Source organism: Nycticebus coucang, chromosome 5 (assembly GCF_027406575.1).
Source record: "Nycticebus coucang isolate mNycCou1 chromosome 5, mNycCou1.pri, whole genome shotgun sequence".
NCBI lineage: Eukaryota > Metazoa > Chordata > Mammalia > Primates > Lorisidae > Nycticebus > Nycticebus coucang.
Genome location: NC_069784.1, coordinates 106,437,631 through 106,461,609, shown reverse-complemented (window position 1 = coordinate 106,461,609; position 23,979 = coordinate 106,437,631). Strand labels below are relative to the sequence as shown.

Sequence of the window (23,979 nt, the reverse complement as noted above, 5' to 3'; positions counted from 1 at the left end):
AGCCCTTAAACCTTACAGCAGCCTTCTTAATTATGGGGCTGCCTGCTCCTCCTCCTCCCAGTTTACAGAAAGTAAAGTTAGGTCATTGCCATAAGTCACACAGCTAGCAAGTGGCCAGATGACTGGTAGGCATTCTGGCTCTGAAGTCCCTGCCTGCCCTTAGTTGCCACTTTGTCCTCCTTCCCCTCCCCCAATGCTATATAGCCTTTTTGTACCAATCTTGGGGGGTTTTAGGTGACAATTAAAAGATAACTAATGTCTGTGGAGGATGCTTGGCCCCTTCTCAGCACATCCTCATGGCAAGTATTCCTCTTTCTCTTCCTGCTATTTGTCTTGCTCATGTCATCTTCCTCCTCTTCCTTTACCTCCCTGCAGGGATGGTTAGTGCTTGACTTTTAAGCCTCCTTGGTTCTTGAAGATCAGGGACTTAGAAGTCTTTTGTTCTCTGCTCTCGCTGTATCTCTTGTCCTCCGAGCCACAGGTATTGGTACTCTAAGCACACCGTCAGGTTCCACTGTCTTTCAGAGGTTAGATGTTGACTTTTGAACTCTCCACAGCTTTGGGGGTCATTGTCATGACAGGACTGCTCTTCAGTCTGGCTGAAGAAGTTCTGCTATGCCTTGTCACTTATTCTGGTATAACTTCTTTCTTTCTTTCTTGTGGTTTTTGGTCAGAGCTGAGTTTGAACTCGCCACCTCCAGCATACTCCTTTGAGCCACAGGCGCCACCCTGAGTATAAATTCATTTTATGATCATACTTCCTCCTTCTTGCATTACAAAAAGGGTTTCAGTACTACATGAATGGTATTTATTTTAGAATTTCAGATTGCCAAAAGACAAAACAGGGACCACCAGGATCGGTGACCTCGCACCCCAGGACATGAAGAAAGTTTGCCGTTTAGCTCTCATTGAGTTGACCGCCCTCTATGATGTTTTGGGTGTGGAACTGAAACAACAGAAAGCTGTGAAAATCAAAATGAAAGGTAATTTGGAAATTAAAAATGTAAGTTGGATTTATTTCTAAAGTAGCAAGGATGGATGTAGCTTTTAAGCAGTATTCTTGGGGGCAGGAGAACAACTAGACAATAAATCTAACATTTGAGTACTTTTGAAATTCAGAATCTCAATCATTGGCTTCAAAAACTTTATAACTTGATAAAAATACATTGTGTCCTAGACTGTAAAAGCAAAGGCATAATCAAATAAGTTAATTCTTGTAGAAGGCAATTCTGAGTTGAGCAATTTTTTTTTTTTTTTTGAGACAAAGTCTCAAGCTGTCACCCTGGGTAGAGTGCTATAGCGTCAATCTCAAACTCTTGGGCTCAAGTGATTCTCTTGCCTCAGCCTCCCAAGTAGCTGGGACTATAGGTGTCTGCCACAACGCCCGGCTATTTTGTTGTGGTAGTTGTTATTGTTTTAGTTGGCCCAGGCCGGGTTGGAACCAGCAAGCCTTGGTGTGTATGGCCGGCACCCTACCCACTGAGCGATGGGCGCCTACATGAGTTGAGGAATCTTACTTTTTTTTTTTTTTTTTTTTTGTTGAGACAGGGTCCCACCCTATGCCCCTGAGCAGAGTGCAGTGGGCGTGGTAGCTCACCACAACCTCAGACTCCGGGCTGCGGGCACCCCGCTGCCTCAGCCTCCGGAAGCTGCTGGGATTACAGGCGCTCGCGCGGCTCCCGGCTGGGTTTTTCCATTTTTTTCACGAGTCGGGGTCTCACTGTTGCTCAGGCGAGTCACGAACTCCTGAGCTCAAGTGATTCTCCCTCCTCAGCCTCCCACAGTGCTGGGATTACAGGGAGTTGAGGAATCTTAACTCATGTTTTGTCCTTTGAAAATTATGTATTTAAAAAATATATTTGGCACACCTATTTATTTCCAAAATCTTTAAAAATGATATTAAGATGATTGATTCTGAATGATTACTGTTGCATATTCATTGGATTGGAAATACACAGGATAGTAGTCTATACCCTTTGTTCATTGACATTCTAAATAGTTTGGGAAAAAACCCAAACAAACATTTTTTTCCTCTATTAAGAAAAATGCCATTGTAACACAATCTACCACTAAACTGTACTCATCCTGGGATTTGTAGTTTTTCTTTTGTAAGCAGTTTGCTTTAACCATTATGCACACAATTTATTTTTTAGAATTTGTTAGAGAACAGACAACACCTTAGTTTTTGTTTCTACAAGATATAATCAGCCCAGAAATCCAGATAACTCTCTATTGACAAAGCTGTTTAGGAATCTCTGTGCTCTAATTTAATCGTACAGAGATTCTCTTTTCCTGAAGAGAAACCAAGGAGGATGATTATTGAGTTGCTATGGTAACATTAGCAAAGACAAGTATTCACCTGATTTAGGTTTTAGAGGCAATTACTCTGCAGGACTGAAGTGTACCTTGTCCTCAGGTCTTCTGTCAGGCTGGGCCCCAGAAGACCTCATTCTGTGCTCAGCTCCTTTGAGTATTTTAGCTGAAGGCCTCGGACAGTGAATTTTTGAGTTAAGTGGTGCTCTGGTTTTTCATAAATCCATTACAGATAATGAGGTCTTCTGATGCTTTTCTAGAAGCTCATCACAAAGCCTTCTCCAAATATAGCATACAAATATAACTTACATAGATATAAGTCAGTGTCCAAGATTTTTAAAGTGGCTTAGAGAGGTTTTGTTTTTAATTTTGTGTTTTATATCCTAGCAGAAAAACACTAAGTGTGAACAACTATCATTGTTAATAGAATTTCTTTCCATCTTTTTAAGAGGTGTGTGTCATATCCGAGGCATTTATCTTCTATTCCACACTAAACCTTTGGCATTCTTGAGGATTGCATCTTTCCTTAGCTTTCCAATGGAAAAGTTATTTACTGGATTATTGGCTTTCCTGTGAATGGCGTCTTGATTAAGCCTCACGGTGTCCCATGTCTGTCCTTGTACCACAAAGTAATCCCCTTTTCCATGTTCACAGATGATTTTTTATTTCTCTGATGATGTGTGTCGTAAAGGAAAAAAATGATCACTTTGGTGCTAACTAGCCACTCATGATGAAAGGCGGGGTACCAGCGGGGGTTGTGTTCCTACCAGGCTGAAGGCCTGTGATTTTCATTTAGAAAAATTATAGTGATTATTTGTCATTTCTTTTGCAGTTATTCCTATATAAAACTACAAATTTAATTTCAAAAACACCAAGAATCAACTATATTTTCCAAAGAGTAACATTCGTAGAACAAGGTCGTAATATTGACTGACTTCTTAAAAAACAAACATTTATGTTTTACGGTATTGTAGAATGTTAAACGTCAATTTACGATGGAAGAGATGTGATTATTTGCCATTAAGTCAGAATGTTTAATTTGATTTATATGTAGCAAAATTATTTAAATATTTTGCCCCTTCTCACAGTGCTCTATTTGTTTTTGGTAGTGGTTTGTCCTTTTCTAACTATTTCAGTGATTATTTACAATCATTCATTTAGTTGTCTTTGCCTGCCAAGTGCTCTGTCAGGCAGGCCCAAGAATTTCCGACTGGCCTTTGTATACCTAATAGCTAGTAAATTGTTGTCTGATTGAATGGCGATGTCAGAAATTTTATGCTTTAATGTTTTTGTATTAATATCTTACAGATTGACAGAAGTGAAGAAATTTTGTTTTCTTGTTGCAGATTCTGGTCTTTTCGGGGTTCCGTTGACAGTATTGATAGAACAAGATCAGAGGAAAGTACCAGGAACTCGAATACCCCTGATCTTTCAAAAAGTAAGTAGGCTGGAACTGGTCAGTGTAGATAGACCATACTTGCCGGCCAGTGGTTTGTTGCATTCTTGCTATTATCGTGTAGTTTTCCAATTGATATGCTCTTTTTTTTGTACTTTGATTTTCTGTTCAGGAGGAAAATTTGTTTCAAGGGCTCATAATTTTTATTTCATGGTGATGCTTTCTGTGTTATTACTGTAACTGTGATTACCTGGCATCATTTTCCTGTCTTCTATTAGCTGGCTTTGTATAATTGAGATTTCAATTCTATAACACATAGGAGTGGGAACTGCTTATAAATTTCTAAGGAATTGAATCCTCATGAATATTTCATGCCTGTATGTATCTCCTAAGCTTTCCTATTTACAGTGAGGATGTCCAATTTAATTTACCAGTACCTATTTTCAAAGTAGGCAAAGAAACCATAAAGTAGAATTAGAAAATGATTGCTGAACTATTAAGTCACTTGTGTAGTCAACACTCAATTATTCATAAGGGGATTATCTGTGGCAATATAAAGATTTCCATCCAACCTCGGAGGCATCCTTGTTCGGCATCACAGATTACATTTGATAAGAGCCAGGGAATGTGCAGTGAGGAATCAGGTCAGACTGGGTATGGACCACTACTACCCAAGCTATAGATTCTTTGCAGCAGCCCAGGCATATCACAGTTCCTGAAGTTTCTGGGTTCAGCCGAAATTGATTTGCAGTTAACTAGCTCAGAAAACTCATCCAATACTAATATTCCATCTAGTTGTCAATTATTCTTTCCCTCTCCTAACGAGGTCATTTCTCTGTCTTTCCGACTAACCTTGGTGCCTTTATTCTCATCTCCGCCATGACATTCAAACCCATATCCCATTGTTTCTCCTGGCAAACTTTGTTCTAAATAGTTGACCCCACTCATCAGTGGCCAGCAGGACCTGTATCTCTAGGGAGAGTTGTCACAGTACCTGTGATTAACAGAAAGAGGCTACCCACTATGGGCTGCATATTCAAATCCTTTTGACAGTGAAAGGTACAAATTACTGAACACAGATGGCTATACATAGCACAGGTCTCAGTAGCATCCTTTCTAGGTATATTCATCAAGGTTCTCCAGAGAAACAGAACAAATGAAATATATGTAGAGGGGAGAGATTTATTTTAAAGAATTGGCTCACACATCTGTGGAGGCTGCCAAGTCAGAAATAGGTCGGGGGAGCTGGCAGGCGGGAGACTCAGGCAAGAGTTGGTGTCACAGTCTCGAGTCCAAAATCTGCAGGCTGGAAATGTAGTCGGGGTCTCTGTGTTGTAATCTTTAAGCAGAATTGCTGCTGCTTCAGCAAACCTCCATCTTTTATGCCTTCAACAAATTGGATGAGGCCCATCATGGCATAAAGAATAATTTGCTTTATTTAAATTCTATTTATTTGTTAATCTCATCTTTAAAAATACTATCACTGAAACACCTCCTACACTGGTGTTTGAATCAACCACGAGGAATCATAGCGTAAGCCAAATAAGCCACGTAGAACTCACTGGGCCACCATGGAATTACAGGAACCTTTGATTTCTGTGAAGGTTCTGGGATGCCTCCTGGCTGGGCTGAGGACGGCACCCAGTCTATTAAGATAAATCTCCCGTTGTCACTTTCTCTTGAAATTATTTTCTTATTTGTTTACTTACTCTACATTCTTGGTCTCTTCAGCATTCTGGAGACTCCAGTTCCTACCAGTTGGATGTATTACAGCCCTGAAGTATTTTTGTCTATATAAAAAATAACGGGCAATACAAAGATTTTACTTGCAGATACTTATCTGATTTGAGGTGACTGATACTTCAACTGCTCTTATTTGATCTCTAGATGTGGTATGCATGTATCAAAATATCACATGTACCCCCCAAAGATGTACAACTATGATACAGGAACAAAAAACCCATCTGTGTACACTGCCTCTGAATTTTAAGCAGAATATCATAGTGACCAGTTAAAAATATTTTTTGATTTATTAGCTGACAATTCAGTTAGATCATCTCTCAATTTTGTCAAAAGGAAAGAATGGAAACCACTGATTTGAAATAAAGATTCATTACTCGTCTTTAGAAGATTGTAATTTAATGTTTGAGGTTATCTACCCAAAAAGGGCATTAATAAGGCTTATATAACTGTATCTTTTAATTTGCGTAGAGGTATATTATTTAGACGATTTTCTCAGAAAGGGTTGGGGAAGTAGAAATATTATTCATTTTAATCTATGAAAAAGTCTACTTTATAATCTAATTAGCAAATCCAGTGTTCTCACTCCCAAACCAGTCAAATCAGCCACACTTTGTGTCAGAAACTCTGACTTCGTTATATTTTTCAATTCACATAAGTATGTAACATATATTTTTTTTGAGACATGCTATGAAAATTACTAATAAATGACAAGTCATCTCTTATAAATTAGGACAAACAGCATGATTAAAATATATAGATCAATATATTTTTTCCATCTCTATTATGTCTTGAAAATAAAAGGAAAGCTATGAAGTATTTCTTATTTCTATTTTAATAATGCAATATAATGTAGTAACTAAAAGTTATTTTTAAAGTGAGAAATATGAAAAAACATGTAGCATTCCTTAAGACAACACATATATATACACACACATAACTCTATTGTATGCTGATATTCAGCCTCAGTGAATAAGAAAATGGACTCAAATATAAAATTGCAGAAATTACTTTCATTCAGTTATTTAGAAGTCATCATCTATTTTTCCTTTGTATTTAGTGAAAGCAAAAGGCATCTATTGCTAAAAACTAATTTGCTTCTGAAGCTAGTATATAACCTTATTTATTATTAATAGGACATAGAAGCATTTTAAAAATATTGTATGATGAACTAAAATGAAAATTTGCTACACATTGAATATTGGTTAAATTTGGTTTTGACTAGTTTAATAATGCCGATCTAATCCTAAATAATTCACGTAAATTCTTTTGCTGTGGGTTTTCATGCATTGTCACTTGAAAAATGTGGTCTTGGAGATTATTCCACTTGAATTTAAGAAAAATCATGTATTGTTTGATCAGAGATGTTCTTCTTTTCCTAATAAATTCTTACAAGAATTTTTAGACTACTCTTTGCTTAATTCTTAGCTGACTCCTTCAATGTCAGTACATTCTTTTGCTATAATCTAATCTAGGGATGGATGAGGTGAGGTCATCAGTGAAAAAATGTTCATTTCTTCCAGTGTTCACATGTTACAGTACATCTGATTTTGGAACATCAAGACCAAGGTCAAAAGACGTCATTTATGATGCCGTGCTTTGCTCCTAAGTTTATACACAAGGAATAAACTATAAGCTTCAACGTAGTTTATAGAGCCTTGGCTAATCATCAAAAAAGCCTTCCTGAAAAATTTTTTTTATATTCTTCTGGTACTCTGGAAGATTTTATGCTTCAGGGTGTGCAGAGAATATTATAGTATGATTTCAGGTAAGTGAAGAATAGGGTCTATCTTTTATTTATTTTTTTTTTTTGAGACAGAGTCTCACTTTGTCACTCTTGGTAGAGTGCTATGGTGTCATAGCTCACAGCAACCTCAAAATCTTGGGCTCAAAGGATTCTCTTGCCTCAGCCTCCCAAGTAGCTGGGACTACAGGCACCCACCACAACTCCCAGCTGTTTTTAGAGATGGGGGGTCTCGCTCTTGCTCAGGCTGGTCTCGAACTTGTGAGCTCAGGACAATCCACCTGCCTCAGCCTCCCAGAGTGCTGGGATTACAGGCGTGAGCCACCAGGCATGGCCAGGTCTGTCTTCTACAAAGCAGGAGAAGGCTGCTGTGAACAGGGAGTAGGAAGAAGGAAGGAAAACCTGTATGGTGCTAGGACGTGTCTTGCATTTCAACTGAGGAGGAGAAAACTGATTTCCTTAGAATAGCAGAATGCGTTCTGTGAATTTGTGTACTGCTCAGGGGAGGCATATTCCAGTTGCAAGATCACTCTGCCAGGACACTGGCCTCTCTTTTATCTTCTTCTTAGGTTCCAACAGTTTGCCACTGTAATTTCTCCATTTGCCTTATTTTTGTGGGTTTCTGTCTTATTAAAAAACAAACAACTTTTTGACGGGGTTTTGGAGCTAAGAGAGGTGTGATTTAGAAGCCATATCCAAGAACATTTTCTTTTAAGTTTACCACTAAGCTCTTAAACATGAATATTTGCAAATAGTTTTCTTTCTTCACATCATAAATAACTCGTTCTTGGAATAAAGAAAAATGAGATGTAAATATTCAGATAATAGAATTTCATAAGATTTATTTGATTGCAGAATTTCTTTCTGGAAAAGTTGAAGAAAGGGATCTTCTTAGTTGCTTTTAAGCAATAAACATCTTCATTCTGCTTGTTTGGAATACCACAGCTGTTGTGTGAAATTATATACTTATGTGGCAAAGTAGAATAAGACTCAACTTTTTCTAAATTATAACTAGATTTTATTTTTATTTTTTTAAAAGGATAATGGCAAGTGCAATAGCATTACAACCTTGTAAGTTTACATATCAGTGTAATCGGTTTTCATTTATTTATATGTAAAACAGGTGCTAACTTTGGAATTGTACCTGTTACAGATATCAAAATCAGAATGTTTTTCTGTTTATACACAGCTGATTTCTCGAATTGAAGAAGGTGGTTTGGGAACTGAAGGCCTCTTACGAATACCTGGAGCTGCCATGAGAATCAAGGTGATCTCTTGGTTCTACCCATGTAAAATTTTTATTGTTTAATTATATTTATGCATGTTAAAAGCTAACTTGTCCTTGCTACCTTTTATTTGCATTGTTAGATAAAGTAGAGAAGATAAAACAATCAAGTCTCTTAACATTCGGTTTATATTAGTTTTTCTACAGTGAATTCTAGGTTGTTGTTTTTTTTTTTTTTTTTGTAAATTCTAATTTTTTTTCAAAGTCCTCCTGTTACCTGAAATTAATATTATGATAAGAGAATAGGATGAGTCAAAATATTAATAGGAGGGCTGGTGATAGATTTATTCAGGATGAGTAATAACAATTAAGGTTTTGGTTTGTTTTTTTTTCCTAAATCAGGAACATTAGCAGGTGAGCAGGTTAGGTAGGGGGTCTTGACAATAGCCTAGGGTGGTCTGAATCTGACCTGTGAAAGAAGTGACGGGATTCCCAGACGTCCCAGCAGCATGAGCACCCCTGTCCCCCTCACCTTCTCATCTCTCTCTGGATGGCCTTTCCTGCCATTACTCCAGGGAACCTGTCTCCCCTTATTTTCACTTTGTGCCCTAAGTCTTGCCCTGGGGACTAAAACTTCCAATGAATGGGTGATAAAGATGGAATTACCCTGAAGGGTCACATACTACATTTGTCTCCCGGGGAATTTGCAATTTAAAGGGGACTTATACTTGAAATTATAGTTGTATCTGGAAAATTTACCTAGAAAGAAACGTTTTTGGTTAGCCATCATCTTTTTTACTTGCAGCACAGATAACTGCCTGTGCCCAATATAATGGCTTCCTGAATTTGAGAATCCAAGAGAAAGTAGGATAGAGGGAAACGTGCTCTCCGTTCCTTTTCTTAGTATCTTTTCTATATTCCATCTTTAGAGCTGGGTCAGAGCTAAGTGCTTCTTGGGGGTGTACCCTGTCCTTGCCTGTCACCAATGGACTGTGGTGCCGCCAGGATTTGGAATTATTCTTCCGACATGCCACAGTTTGCATCTCTTGCTTATTTTGATTAGTTTTCTTAATTTAGGGCACTAGTTTTGGCCTCTGTGGCTCTTAGTAAACAGTGATCTCGTTTTAATAGGATTCTGGTAAACCGATCAGCCCTGCTCACAATTTCTGCTTGTTTCTCCTGGGTTTGGTGTCTGGCACACAGAGGTCCCCCAGACGGTGGTGGCCTGTTTGTAAGTTGGGTAACTTGCCCTTGTCTCACTTCATTTACTAATACTGATGGCACATTCATTCATCACCAATCATGGACAGTGTGTGTGAGATTTGGAGATAAATTCTCAATTCTATTAATTAAATAATAAATAATCCCTCAGAAACACATTACCCACATCGGCAAGAATAGTGCTGCGCTATTCACTGTTGGAAGCCCTCAGCGCTCACTAGCAGAGCACTTGTGGGCAGCTCACAGGCGTCAACAGCATAGTGACTATCATGCGGATTTTACTTTGTGATGAGAAGGCTGGCAGAAGGACAAGTTTCACTAAGTGTAATTTCTAAGAAGGCCAATTAAGTGGATTCAGCTGGCTCAACTCTTCAACCCAGCCTGTTGTCATATGCCAAATTATGCAGCAGCTGGTCCATTATAAATAATTTAAAAGATAGCATGCAGAAATTTTAGTTGTCTCTTTTCTCCCCGCCCCACCAAATTACTTTGTACCGTTTACTCTTCACCCCCCCTTCTTTCTTGGTCTGCCTCTGTTGTCCTTCCCTCCCTGCCGCTCTCTCCTTGTTGGGTGTCTGTCTTTCTTTCCTCCCTGTACCCCACTCCTTTTTTTCTCTCTTTCCATGTCTCCCTTCTATTTCTCTCCTCTCCCTTTCTCCATCTCTCCATCATCTGGGCCAGGGGGCCTCAAACTGCGGCCCGCGGGCCACATGAGGCCATGTGAATTGTATTTGTTCCTGTTTTATTTTTTACTTCAAAATAAGATATGTGCAGTGTGCATCGGAATTTGTTCATAGTTTTATTTTTTTAAACTGTAGTCTGGCCCTCCAACAGTCTGAGGGACAGTGAACTGGCCCCTGTTTAAAAAGTTGGAGGACGCCTGATCTGGGCCTTTCTCCCTCCCTCCCTCCCTCTCGCCCTCTCCCTTTCCCCTTCTCTCCCCCATTCCCCATTGCTAAGTTCACCATCATGTAATTTACTAATTCAGGAATAACTGGGTTAAGAAAATGTGATTGTCCACCTTATTAAGAGAAAACAAAGAACATTCTTTGCATGAATAGTTTCACATGATAGAAGGAAGTGACAGAAACTTGGAAGGATTTCTAGCAGGATAAAATTTATGTATGTCACAGTAAAGAAGCATCATCGTAATTATGAAACAAAATTGATTTCTTAGTAATAATGTGGCAAATTCTGTGGAGTCCTTGAGGTAAATGAACTAGGTATTTCTGATTCTACGTGGCCTCAAACTGTCTTCTGCAGCAGTGGCAGCAGGCTGTGTGTGGGGGGCTGGGATATTGATATATTTTCATGCCTCATTTGCTATAGAATTGGGTTTTCCATTTCCCAGAGGTGACTGATCAGTAGAGGTAGCTTTCTGTTTGGGTCCAGAGATTGATGATGGATTTTGTTACATAATATACTTTTTTTTTTTCCCCACATTAATGTATGCTTGAGAAATCCTGGAAGATAAACATTTAAATGTTAAAATACTTATTACCTGCCCCACAGGGACAGTGTTGGGAATTAAGGAGATAACAAATGTAAAGTGCTTTGAGCTCGTGAGCAGAAAGGTGCCAGATGAATACAAATGCTTATTAATTGTTAAAACTATCAGAGTTATTAATATGTTACTTATGATAAAAACGCATATTTTTATACTTGAAAAAGAGGACGCTTGCAATTCTTGAGATGACACGGCTAAAAAATATGCTCCCCAAACTCTTCCTTGGTTATTCCACATCTTACTGGAAGGTTTTTTCAACACTGCCAGGATTTCTTGACCTCTTCTCTGTCTCTTAAACAAAACTTCGGGCTCTACTTCCCATCTTTCGAGCTCTCCTCTGTATTTCCATCATCAGTTCTCCCCCAAAGTCTTACAGACCCATCGCCAGGAGAGAATTCCACTGGCACCCCTTTTTCTTGTTTTCTTTGATCACGTAATTGTGCCGCCTTAGGATGGTGTCGGGTATACAGGCTTATTGTAGTAGCAGGAAGTGTGTGTAAGGGAACTTGTCTGTCCATATTTTAATTAATACGCTGGAGTTTCTTATTCTAAAGATGTGGGAGTCCCAGTGTGACCTGGAGCAAATGACCCCGAACCTTCTATTTGATGACACATGGTAGAATTTATGCTAAAGGACATTTCTTTTTTTTTTTTTGTAGAGACAGAGTCTCACTTTATGGCCCTCGGTAGAGTGCCGTGGCCTCACACAGCTCACAGCAACCTCCAACTCCTGGGCTTAAGCGATTCTCTTGCCTCAGCCTCCCGAGCAGCTGGGACTACAGGCGCCCACCACAACGCCCGGCTATTTTTTGGTTGCAGTTTGGCCGGGGCTGGGTTTGAATCCGCCACCCTCAGCATATGGGGCCGGCGCCTTACTGACTGAGCCACAGGCGCCGCCCTAAAGGACATTTCTTTACATTTAGCCTGAGACTTGAGGTGAGATACTCTCACTGAACCCCAGTTTCCTCATAAATAAAATGAGGACAGGAATACTACCTACTCCCATGGGGTTGTTGGAAAGATGCAATAAAAATATAAGTAGATTGTGGGAGGTAGGTAAGTAGAGAGATCGCACAGGTTGGCATCGAATATTATCATCTCATTGGTTTCTTTGAAGTCACTATAAAGTGGGTTATTATCATTCAGTAATGCTGTCCAACCATTGCAACCATTTAACATGAAATACCGGGTCGCTTATCATACAAACGTATCTCTACTGTTTAATGGCCATCCTCCTCCCCAAAACTTCCTGGAAAATGGTACATTTTCCCCCAAATCCTCTTACTGACAAGAATTTCAGCTTCTTATTTAAAATATTAAAAGCTCAGTTATTCATCTTTTTTTTTTTTTTTTTTGTAGAGACAGAGTCTCACTGTACCGCCCTGGGGTAGAGTGCCATGAGGTCACATGGCTCACAGCAACCTCCAACTCTTGGGCTTACGCGATTCTCTTGTCTCAGCCTCCCAAGCAGCTGGGCATAATATACTTTTAAATAACTTAAAACATAGGCTTATTTTTTTATATGATTTTTTCCTTAATTTAATGAAGATTTGTAGTATCTAGGTGAAGCCCCCAAAGGAGATTATTTTAACCAACCTCTTAATTAAACCTTTATGACTAAAGGTTTGTAAAGTGTCCAGGGAAAAACCCATAAATCAAAAAAAAAAAAAAAATGTTTGGCCTAATGGTATAATTTTGCATTTTGTATTGGTAAAATAGAACCAGGGTTGGGGAGTTTCTGAGTAACAGGGAGGTATTGACTTTTGGTACTTTGATATGTCTTTGCTAAAAAGTAGAATCTCTTATAAAGTGGAAAATGTATCACACTCTCTGCACGAAAAGAAAACACACTTACCGATAGTTTTTTTTTGTTTTTTTTTTTTGCAGTTTTGGCCAGGGCCGGGCTTGAACCCGCCACCCCTGGCATATGGGGCCGGCGCCCTGCTCCTTGAGTCACAGATGCCGCCCCTTACTGATGGTTTTTGTTGTTGTTCCCTGTGCTTTTCAGAATCTTTGCCAAGAACTGGAAGCAAAGTTTTATGAGGGGACTTTTAATTGGGAAAGTGTCAAGCAGCATGACGCCGCCAGCCTGCTGAAGCTCTTCATCCGGGAGCTGCCCCAGCCTTTGCTCAGCGTGGAATATCTCAAAGCCTTCCAGGCTGTCCAGAGTAAGTGCTACTCCTCTTTGACGCGGTCTTTGAGCTGGTGCCATTCTTATTAATTGTTTTAATGTCATTGGTCTCACGAAGAGTATAGCCAGATGCATTTGGGTAGACATACTGACTTGAGGATGTCAATTGGTGCTCAAATGCCATGCTCTTTTTTTCTCTTATAAATATGCATCTCTGAGTAAATAGATAACACAGTGTTCTCTTCAGGTACAGATTAATTGCATAGCATTTAAGAAACACGATGTATGTTAGTCTTAAAACCTAGAAACTTCATATTTCTCCTATAATAGAATGAGTCACTTAAGATCTCTGATACAATTTCCTTGCCAAGTGTTAAAAGCAACACTTACTGGAGAAGCTGTGGATTTAGAGTTATCATAAAAGCACAAGGAGACGTGGTGGAGTCTGTGAGCATTTCCTGAAAAATTAAATTCTGAGATTGTCATGCAGAAACATGGAACAAAGCACTTTGCTGCCTCCCTCGTGGCCGTCACCAACTCCTTCTTATATCTTGCCATTTTGTGGTCTTGGGAAATCTCCAGATTAATGTCTGTAATTATTCTTGATTCTTTTTCCAGTGGACACAGAAATCTTACAAGGTTTATATACTGGTATAGTTATCCCTTTTTCTCCTAGAAGTCATCAAAAAAGGTACAATGCCATCATCACGTTCAAGTAACTATATCTTTAACTGCCCGACTGGGACACTTTTGAGAGTAAAAGAGGGGCTGTGATATAATTGTGGTGAACTACAGTGTCAGTGAGAACTGTTCCAGGCTATCTTAGAGCATGCCCTCTTTAGATGATTTCATGAGTCATCGAGTATTATCACGTTTCTACAGAATTTCTAAGAGAGAGATGGCTGAAATTGTCTTCTGTTTAAAGTCTTTTTTTTTTTTAAACAGGAAATAATCTTTTTAAATTTTTTTTGATAGTTAAATTGTGCTTGTTTGCATCATTTCTTGCCTATAAATTAAAGGACCAAGTTTATCATGCAAAATGAAATTACTGGAATGATTCCACATATCCACAAATGTTACTGAAATGGGACAAGGGCTACTAAAAATAATAGTATTGATGATCACATTGTACTTCTTAGACACCTTTTAAATTGCTGCTTCATATTCTAATTTATTCCAAGAACATTTATCTAACACCTATTGTGTTCCAGGCCCCATTTTACACATTCCTGGTGGAATTAATGGACTCTGACCTTATAATTGTTTTTCACCCACCACTAAAAGAAAGAAACTTGATTGTTCCAGATGCCCTCTGACACCACAACATGGAAGGCCCAATCTTTTACACCTTTTCATGGGGTAATAACTATCACACAAAAGTTAAAATTATTTCCAAAGCGCTGTTGTGTGTCTGCAAACATAAGGCTGCCCGTCATCCGGTCACAGCAGGAAGCGAGTGTTCGGGGAGAGAGGAAGCTCTCAACAGCTGCTTCTGCAGATCCCCCCAAATATGCTCGCAACCAGGCTTGTGGCTCCATTGTCCCGTCTTACATGTTATAGTAATATTTATGCCACGTAACTTCTTTCTTAAAAAAAAGTAAAGGAAAATGTTCAGTAAGGAGTTGAGAGTTATTTCCTCTGTCTGCAGGTCTTCCCACCAGGAAGCAGCAGTTACAGGCTCTGAACCTCCTTGTCATCCTCCTGCCCGATGTGAACAGGGACACGCTGAAGGTCAGATCCGTACATTTACATTAAATATCCCTGAGAACCAAGCACAGTGAGTTTCTCTATTTGTGGCAAAACAATATGATGTTTATCTTAGAAATGTTAGTAAAAGTCTGTAAAGAGAAGCTCTTAAGAATAGAGGGTCAGAGCAACTTTTTAACCCCTTATTGTTTACTGGGTTGCTACATTATTAATATTACTGGGTTGTTTTTTTTTTAAATTTTTACTACCCCTAGAACATTTCTTCTTCTAAAGCAGATGTTGGAGGTTTGTTGGTTAATGGAAATACGGTTGCTTTTCAATTTTCTTTTTCTTTTTTTCTGCATTTTCCAAATTTCATTTCATCAACATATATGAGTAAGTGAAATATACATATTAAAACAAAAATCCCAAGGCTTATTAAATATAACCTGCGGCTGCCTGAAGATGCTACAGTTGGTAGTGGTTCAAAGTGGTAGAGTGTGAAATAAATCAGACTGGTGATTTGATATGTTTGTTGGCCAAAAGTTAGACCAACTCAAACAAATTTCAGATATTTCTCTAGAGGCTTATTCTGAGTTTCTGATTTTTATTATCATTTTGGAGTTATTTGGTCTAATGTTTATATGATTTAATTCTCTTTATTATAGGTATTACCAGAGACTCATAATTTGTGAATTGTTCCATGTTCCCCTATTTTTCTAAATGGCAGGAGTTTATAGACTAGTTGTAAAGGTTTAATTATAAACTTTTATAAAAGGTGAAGGGAAAAGTTAATATATAATTTAGAAAAAGTATTTATCTTATGCTTTATTGCCTTAAAACTTTTTTTTGTTGTTGTTACATAGATAGGATAGGGCCATTGCCTCTATACCACCTGCATTGCTTTCTATTTAAAATAAAATCTCATGGCTTGGCACCTGTAGCACAGTGGTTATGGCACCAGCCACATACACTAAGGGTGGCAGGTTCGAACCCAGCCCTGGCCAGCTAAATAATACTGACAACTGCAGCAAAAAAATAGCCAGATGTTGTGGTGGGCACCCGTAGTCCCAGCCACTTGGGAGGCTGAGGCAAGAGAATCGCTTAAACCCAAGAGTTTGAGGTTGCTGTGAGCTGCAATGCCTTGGCACTTTACCAAGGGCAACATAGTGAGACTGTCTCAAAAGAAAAAGAAAAAGATAAAATAAAATCTCATGACAAGAATTTCAAGTCACGAAAACAAAGCCACCAGTTGGCAAATCTCAGAAATTTTTTCCTGCAGCTCATTAAAACTCTTTGAATTGTAACTGTGTGAGTGGTAGTTCTTTAATGTTGATGGAATGAATATTAATTCTCAACTTTCCTGGATGAAGCAGCTTATGAGGATTACTGCGGGCAAAGCACTACATCCACTCTAGGAGAACTTCCAAAGAGTTATTCCCATAACTAAGTCAGAGAAAAATCTTTTGCTTCACTGGTTGTCAAATGAATAACCCAGAAGGCAGCATTATTCTTTGTTTTGATTTGTCTTTGAGACAAAGAGCAAGTCCAGAAAGGGTTACAGTCAAACATTGTGTGACACTGTGTAAGGTTATATAGAGTGTGACTGAAACAGGGACATTGGCCCGGGACAAAGTGGGTCTGATTATCCAACTATTCTGTGCTTGCCAGCCACGCCCTTGACCTAAGGTTTCAACTACCCAGAAAGAGGAAGGAATATCTTTTTCCTTACTCACATAAAGGTTCCTTTTGGGGTGATAGCCCAGTGAATGAGCAGTATAAGGTGATAATTGAAAGACACATACAATTTACTTCAAATAAACCTGTATTCAAGTAAGTCCACATCGTCGTGTGAGGAAACACGGGTTTCAATGTGGTTGCCATTGGGCCAAGCTGGTCTAGAACTCTTCTTTGAACTTTGCCTCCAAAGTCCCAGGAATGCTCTTTAAAAAAATCTGTCTAAAAATCAGTTTTTAAAATTTTAGAATAGTTTGTTTTTTTGTATATGAGGTTACTGGAAGCATAATTTTATAATTAAGGGGGAAAATACTTTTTGCAGGGGTCAAAAATTCGGAGATGCAAACAAGTAATTTTACTTACTGACTTAAGCTTTAGCGACTTAATTAGCCTGCTTTGATGAAGGTCTCAAGCAAGAATTTTAATAACAGAAACATTGCAATAAAAACACCATATGTGCAAAGAAAAACCATAAAATTAACCATATAAACCATAAAATTACTTCTGTAAAGGAGAAGGGAAACTCCACAGTAATATAATTTCAGGAAGCCTAATGCAAATTTCCCCAATTTATCCAGTGCTAGCACCACTCCTTCAGCTGTTATTTGTGGAGACAGAATTGTATGTATGACCTGTGCAGAATATTTCTATGGAAAGCCTAAGTAAGATTTAGGAGGCACCATGATAAATACACATCCTGGCCTAAGGGTAGAGTGACAGGTATCTTCGGGCAAGCTGCTTAACCAGAATTATTTTTCACTTTGGATTATTTTGCATTTGCCTACCTTTGACTTGGAGAAATAATGAAGACTGATTTTAAGATTATCAAGAGGGGATCCATGCTAATATAATTATTGACATTTATCCTTTATAGTTTTAAGTAGTCTTTTTAATAGTTTTTTATAGTTTTAAGTAGTATACATTGTCTCAAAACTTGCAGGCTAGGAGATTAGTAGACCCATTTTACAAATAAGTAAACTTTTCAAAGAACAGAGGTATGAAAAGATTTACCCAAAGACCATACATAGCTAATAAGTAACTGACTATGCTGGGAGTCACTCCCAGGTTTTCCAGTGGGTCCAGTGATATTTCTACAACACCAGGCTGGTAATAAAGTAAATACAGGTACTTTTTTAAAAAGGAGATGTTCTTAGAGTTCAGACGAAGAGAAAACAATACAGTTCTTTGGGCTGGGGCTGGGCTAACATCCTGTTAATTTCATGTCAACACTCTTTCTCTTTCTCTAGTATTTTGATGGTAATATTTTGAATAACCTCATTGCATATGCACACCACAATTAAAATGGTTTATTACCTAATCTCTGTAATTTATGCTCATAAAGCAAGAGACACACTTGTTTCTGAACAATTATTCTGGTCTCTATGGAACAAAATTAAATATTTTTTTCAAACTTCACCAATTAATCTTTGGTCCTCATTTGAGAACGTGTTGTTTTTATATAACTTTATGCTTGGATTACAATTTAACTTCCCATGCACTGTACTGGAAATTAGATACATAAATCTCATTGTTAGATATTAAGGCTCTGTCTTTAGTTTGTTTCAAATTTTCGAGGCCTCTCCATGTATAGCAGGGTTTAGCAGCTAAATTTGATTCACAATCAACCTGCTTTCACTTAGAGGAATTTTCTTTTTCCTGAAATTCTCTGAAAAATAGATGCTGTTGGACTTTTTTTTCTATTTTGGTGTAGTATACTGGCCTTTTTTCAGGTAGAATATTTTTGAAAAGAAAACATGAATTTTTTTAGTAGTTAAGAATAGAGAAACAAAAGCCAGATAAACCTGGAGCTAAGTTCTCGTCTTACTTTTTGCTAGGTACCTTCTCTAAAACATTGTTTTCTTCTCTATAAAATGGGTGTAATTATAGTGTGTGTCTCCAGTAAGGATTCAGTGAGATGCTCTCTGGTGTTTGATACGCTGCCTCACCCAGAGGCAACACTGAATACCTATGAAGTTTCTGTAACTGTTCTAGACCTCAGTAGAAAGGCAAATGGAGAACTGAAAGCCACAAACTCTTTTCAGATGAAGGTGTGCTAAGCTGCCTGTGGCTGATTTGGAGGCCGGCCTCTGAGGTTGATCTGTCATAGAGGTGGAAGCAGGTGGCATCTATCAAGCTGAGCATAATTGAGTTCCTTTTCCTTCATTACTTCACTCATTTTTTAAGAAAGCACTTTCTCTCTGCTCTTTATCACAATATTCATTGAAAACTTTTTTTGCTTTGTTATTTTTTTGTAGAGATGGGAGTCTCCAAGTTGACCTCGAACTCCTGGGCTCAAGCAGTCCTCCTGTCTCAGCCTCCTGAGTCCTTGGGACTACAGGGACATGTAATTGCACCTGAATTATTCTTTGTAGGTTCCAAGTCAGAGGGTCTTAAAGCAAATGAAGTGGAGGTTGAATGAGGCTTTGAAAGGAATTCTTTTTTTTTTTAACCCTCTGAGAAAAGTACAAACATACGTTTATATGATATTTTAAACTGCTTTTCCATGCTCCAGGGTTTCTGAAGGCCAGAGGTCCAAAACTTCTCCACTCCTCTCCCCGCTACCTAGATCAGACGTGCGCCCTCTCTGCTTCATGCTCCAGTGTCATAGTCCTTACTAGAACCAAAGCACTGTCTCAGAGTGCACCAACCAAATGGAGAAACTTTGATGACAAGTCCTGTTGGATGTGGCTAGCCAACTGTGGTCACGCACAACTTATTTTTTTAAATGAAATAAAAATTCTGTATGCTACAGTGCTTTCATCTCTTATCTTCGTGTTCAACACAAATCTCAAAGAGTCATTTCTCTTTTAGGCTCTGCTTGAATTTCTCCAAAGAGTAATAGATAATAAAGAGAAGAATAAAATGACCATCATGAATGTAGCAATGGTCATGGCCCCGAATCTCTTTATGTGTCATGCATTTGGTTTGAAGTCCAGTGAACAGCGAGAATTTGTAATGGCCGCTGGAACAGCAAATATCATGCACTTACTGATTAAGAATCAAAAACTCCTGTGGACAGTAAGTATCTATTTTGAAGCTCCATCAATGATCCTATAATTTGCTAGCATAATTGTTTATACTGATTTGGAACATTTTTATAAGCTGATAGAAAAATGTAATATGCTTTTTTTCTTAATTTAAAAAACACTGCATTTCTGTTACTGGTTTTATTAAATTATATTGAAAAATTGTAAATACCAAAAATATTAAGGGTGTTTTATTCACGTAGGTGAGGCAGGGCCTGCTGATTTCTATTTTAAAATCGTGAAATCATGGCAAGGAAACGTGCCTGTAAGAAGGACTTCTTATTTTTGATACTTCTATCCAGTTTATTTTCTCCCAAATATTTAGGTCTGTTGTCTTTTTAAAAGCTCATGCAATCTTGGCTTCAGATCATTCTCGATTATTTTTCATTGGCTCTTTATTTAAAGAGGTACATACATTTCATATCCTGATGGCTGATAATGGTTTCTTCTGTTTTACCCTTACTTCAAGCTTGAGTTTTGACAGATAATCAGAACATGGTGGTGGACCAGAGGCTTAGTTGATTAAGTTTTCATTTTCCAGTGAAATTTATAATTTTGCAAAGACTTAAAGAGATTCCAAGCAAAATGGATAACATTAAATATCTCAATCTCTTATTTGAGGAACCTCCAAATATTGATTTGTTAAGAACAATGATATCCAGATCCCAATGTCTTTATTTTTATATCCTGTATGAAGGCAACTAATGTAGATGATTTCAGATGCATTTTTTAAAATTTCATATCATTTTATTAAATCTGTTTTTGAAATGCCAGCTTATTGCATGGTTACATTTTGGCAACTTAAAACATTTTGCTATTGCTAAGTCTTAGGATAAATTTTTCCTGGATTTTTGCCTACTTACCTGTTAGCTCTTATTTCTTGGGGAGTTGTTCTTCCTTTTCTGACAGCAGAGTCTAGCTGGTTACTAGGAAGGGACTGCAGTTTAGCTAGGGGGGCTGGAGAATAGGTGGCTGCAAAGGGAAAGACCTTCCCAGGTGGTGGCCTTTATCACCAGTCGCCTCAGGGAGTCTCTGGTCTGGGCATGCATGGTGTGGAAGATGGTCATTATGTCCTTGAACTTCACAAAGCCTCTTTTGGAATCATACACAATGGGTGGTAAATTGCATCACGTGGCCGCTCTGTACACCTGCTAAATGAATAATATGATGTACTTTCTTTTCACAGATTTAATGACTAGTGCATGTAAAATGGCAGTCTTATCAAACAGACAAACCCTTTACTATTCCTTCCGAAATTTCAGATGTAAAGATGATTATTTCTGTAGTTTAAAATGATTCCATTTCTTTTTCCTCCCCAAACTTAATTTTTTTTTTCTGTGTAGATTCCCAAGTTTATTATCAACCAAGTGCGGAAACAAAACACTGAAAATCATAAAAAGGATAAAAAAGCCATGAAGAAACTGCTGAAGAAAATGGCTTATGACCGAGAAAAATACGAAAAGCAAGATAAGAATACAAATGACGTAAGAAATATGTATTTATTTAGACTTTAGTTTTTTTTTTTTTGTAGAGACAGAGCTCACTTTATGGCCCTTGGTAGAGTGCCGTGGCCTCACACAGCTCACAGCAACCTCCAACTCCTGGGCTTAAGCGATTCTCTTGCCTCAGCCTCCCGAGTAGCTGGGACTACAGGCGCCCACCACAACGCCCGGCTAAGACTTTAGTATTTTTTAATACCAAAAAATTATTTTGTATGTTTTTACAGTGTGACTTTGCACCACTTTCTAGGCTGGGTACTACTTGTAAGTGAAAGACTTTATTAATATTAACTGCGTAATCTACTATGTAGAGCTATTGCTAGTGATCGGTATTAATAGTTGTTAGGTATTGGTGACTCGGCGTGTGATTTGTTAATGGGAAATGAAGGAAGGTAAGGAGACAAAACTGAACACACGCACACGACTTCTGTAGAGACTGTAGCTGCCCACCGAATGTTTAGAGTATAGTGAGTGAAAGATCCCTCATGTATGAACCACTGATCTTTTTGCTTAAAATTTCTCAACTGTAAAATGGGCAAAAAATAACCCCAGTACACAAATAGGCTAATGGTTAAGTGTGCCTAAGATCGTTTGGAAGTTCTTAATTTCATTAGAAGAAGAATTGCAGGAGCGTTATGTTACAAAAAAGACAATTAAGATGTTTCAAAAAAGAAATTATCTGTATATCAGTTATTCACAAACTACCCTAAGAATACATTAAGAACTGGGTTTACAATAATGAGGTACACATGAAAATTTATGAAATGAGTTACTAAAGCTCTAGTGTAACATCGTGAAATGAGAGGGTTTCTATTGTTCTGTTTAAGTGAACATTACACCCCCTCCCCACTACCTCTGTTGAAGTTGTCCAGTTACATACTGACATCTTGTGGAATAACATGAAAATGCAATTATCAGCCTTTGTCTGATTTTTCTGCTTTGCCTTGCTTAGGGATCCAGTAATCATAAAAACAATTTTTTTTCTCCTAAATTTGTTTATAGTTTTCATTATTAAAAAATGCTTATTTTTAAAAATTAATTTTAAAATATCTTAAAAAACGCAAAATGTAATAAAGGGAAATTGTAAATAATGTTTATATTTTCTGAGACAGGGCTTAATATTCTTATAAGGCTAAAAAGGATTTTTTTCTGAGATTTTTTTAAAAATAGACATTAGAATGTTCTATTACCTTTTAAGCCCTTTTACATATGTAAATATCTAATGTTTTGTAGCCCTTCTTATTCAGATTAACTTGTGACCTTATAGCCTTCTCATTTTTTATTAGCCATTTAGCCATGACACTCTGAAGGTCAGTATCTACTCAAAGTGAAATCTGTAATATAATTGTTTATTAATAAATATTTAGACAAAAATTTAAAAGGTTACTTTTTGGAGATAGAACAGTTAAGTAATTTTGTCTTTTATCAAAAAAAGAGCATTAACTTGGATTTCTTTAGTTTACACTTTGGGTTAATTAGGTGTAAGTGAGTTGGAGAATTCTTTCTGTGCTATTTAAAAGTTGCATTGTCGGGCGGTGCCTGTGGCTCAAAGGAGTAGGGTGCCGACCCCATATGCCAGAGGTGGCGGGTTCAAGCCCAGCCCCTGCCAAAAACTGCAAAAAAAAAAAAAAAAGTTGCATTGTCATTTTAAAGCTTGGGGTTTAAATCTCGGTTTTATCACATATTACCTGTAACTTCACCTAAGTTTCGTTTTTCTCTCCTGTGACATTCAGTTATTCACTTAACAAAATGCTGCTGCCTCCTCAGTGCCAGGCCCGCACTGTGATAGGTCTTGGGGGGGGGAGGGAGCTGGGCAGTCACCCTCGGGGAGCCAGGAGAGGGACCTAGAGGGGGCATAGCTTAGAGATGTCAGAGCTGTGTGACTGCAGCCTGGCCAGGGTCCTGTGGGCTCCAACACAGCAAGGGGGCATCAGAGATGCTTCACTGGGACGTCGAACTGGGAAGCAAAAACACACGTGTGTTATTCAGGAGTCACTGTGGAAGACAGAGATCTGACTTCACCTGCACTGAAAGCTTTTGGCATCATAGCCCACAGTCCAGGTCCATTTGGCCTATCATTTTATTTGAAAATTTGTAATCGATTTCTAGAATTTTGTTTTCAAGTTTATATCATTTTGTGAGAGAGAATAAATATATGCAAAAGAACATTTACAGAACAACAAATAAGAGTTCAAGATAAGTTCAAATACTGTGGAGATGTGGTAGGAGTCAGTTTGTTGCCTGTTGTTTCCATCTGGCAACTGCCAGGATTCTGCAACTAAATGATTTAAAGGAAAAGTTTGGACCACCATCCTGATTGATAAATGGATGCGGGCGCATCCCTCACCTCCTGGCAGTAGAAGACTGATTTCCGGTGGGGCGACAATGGTATGGATGTGAGTGGCAGCTGTTCCCTTTGGCTGGAGCATGGGCCATCTACTTTGCTGAAGCCATTTCCCTTCCTTGTTGCTTTACTTCCTTAACTCTTCCCACAAATTGCTTGAATGTGCAGCAGGAAGCTATAAAGCATGAAACTGCCTGGGGTATTTTACTCACTTGTTAAGCAATTACTTGACGTGTGCCTACTGTGTGCCAGGCATTGTTCTGAGGCAAATACTATGTTAAGGCTTGGCACCTGTAGCTCAGTGGCTCGGGCACCAGCCACATACACTGGAGCTGGCGGGTTCCAACCCAGCCTGGGCCTGCCAAACAACGACAACTGCAACCAAAAAATAGCCGGGCATTGTGGTGGGC

General features: G+C 38.3%; 1 protein-coding gene across 5 annotated transcripts in view; it reads left to right on the top strand.

The window, feature by feature from the left end:
• ARHGAP18 (Rho GTPase activating protein 18) overlaps window positions 1-23,979 on the top strand; it is a 182,439-nt gene that overhangs the window by 141,837 nt on the left and 16,623 nt on the right. For all 5 annotated transcript variants that reach the window (XM_053592061.1, XM_053592065.1, XM_053592062.1 and 2 more), the window contains exons 6-12: window positions 818-983; window positions 3,660-3,751; window positions 8,383-8,460; window positions 13,155-13,314; window positions 14,926-15,008; window positions 19,512-19,718; window positions 21,070-21,210. In XM_053592061.1, coding sequence (XP_053448036.1) covers window positions 818-983; window positions 3,660-3,751; window positions 8,383-8,460; window positions 13,155-13,314; window positions 14,926-15,008; window positions 19,512-19,718; window positions 21,070-21,210 — 927 coding nt within the window. The remainder of the gene's footprint in view (window positions 1-817; window positions 984-3,659; window positions 3,752-8,382; window positions 8,461-13,154; window positions 13,315-14,925; window positions 15,009-19,511; window positions 19,719-21,069; window positions 21,211-23,979) is intronic.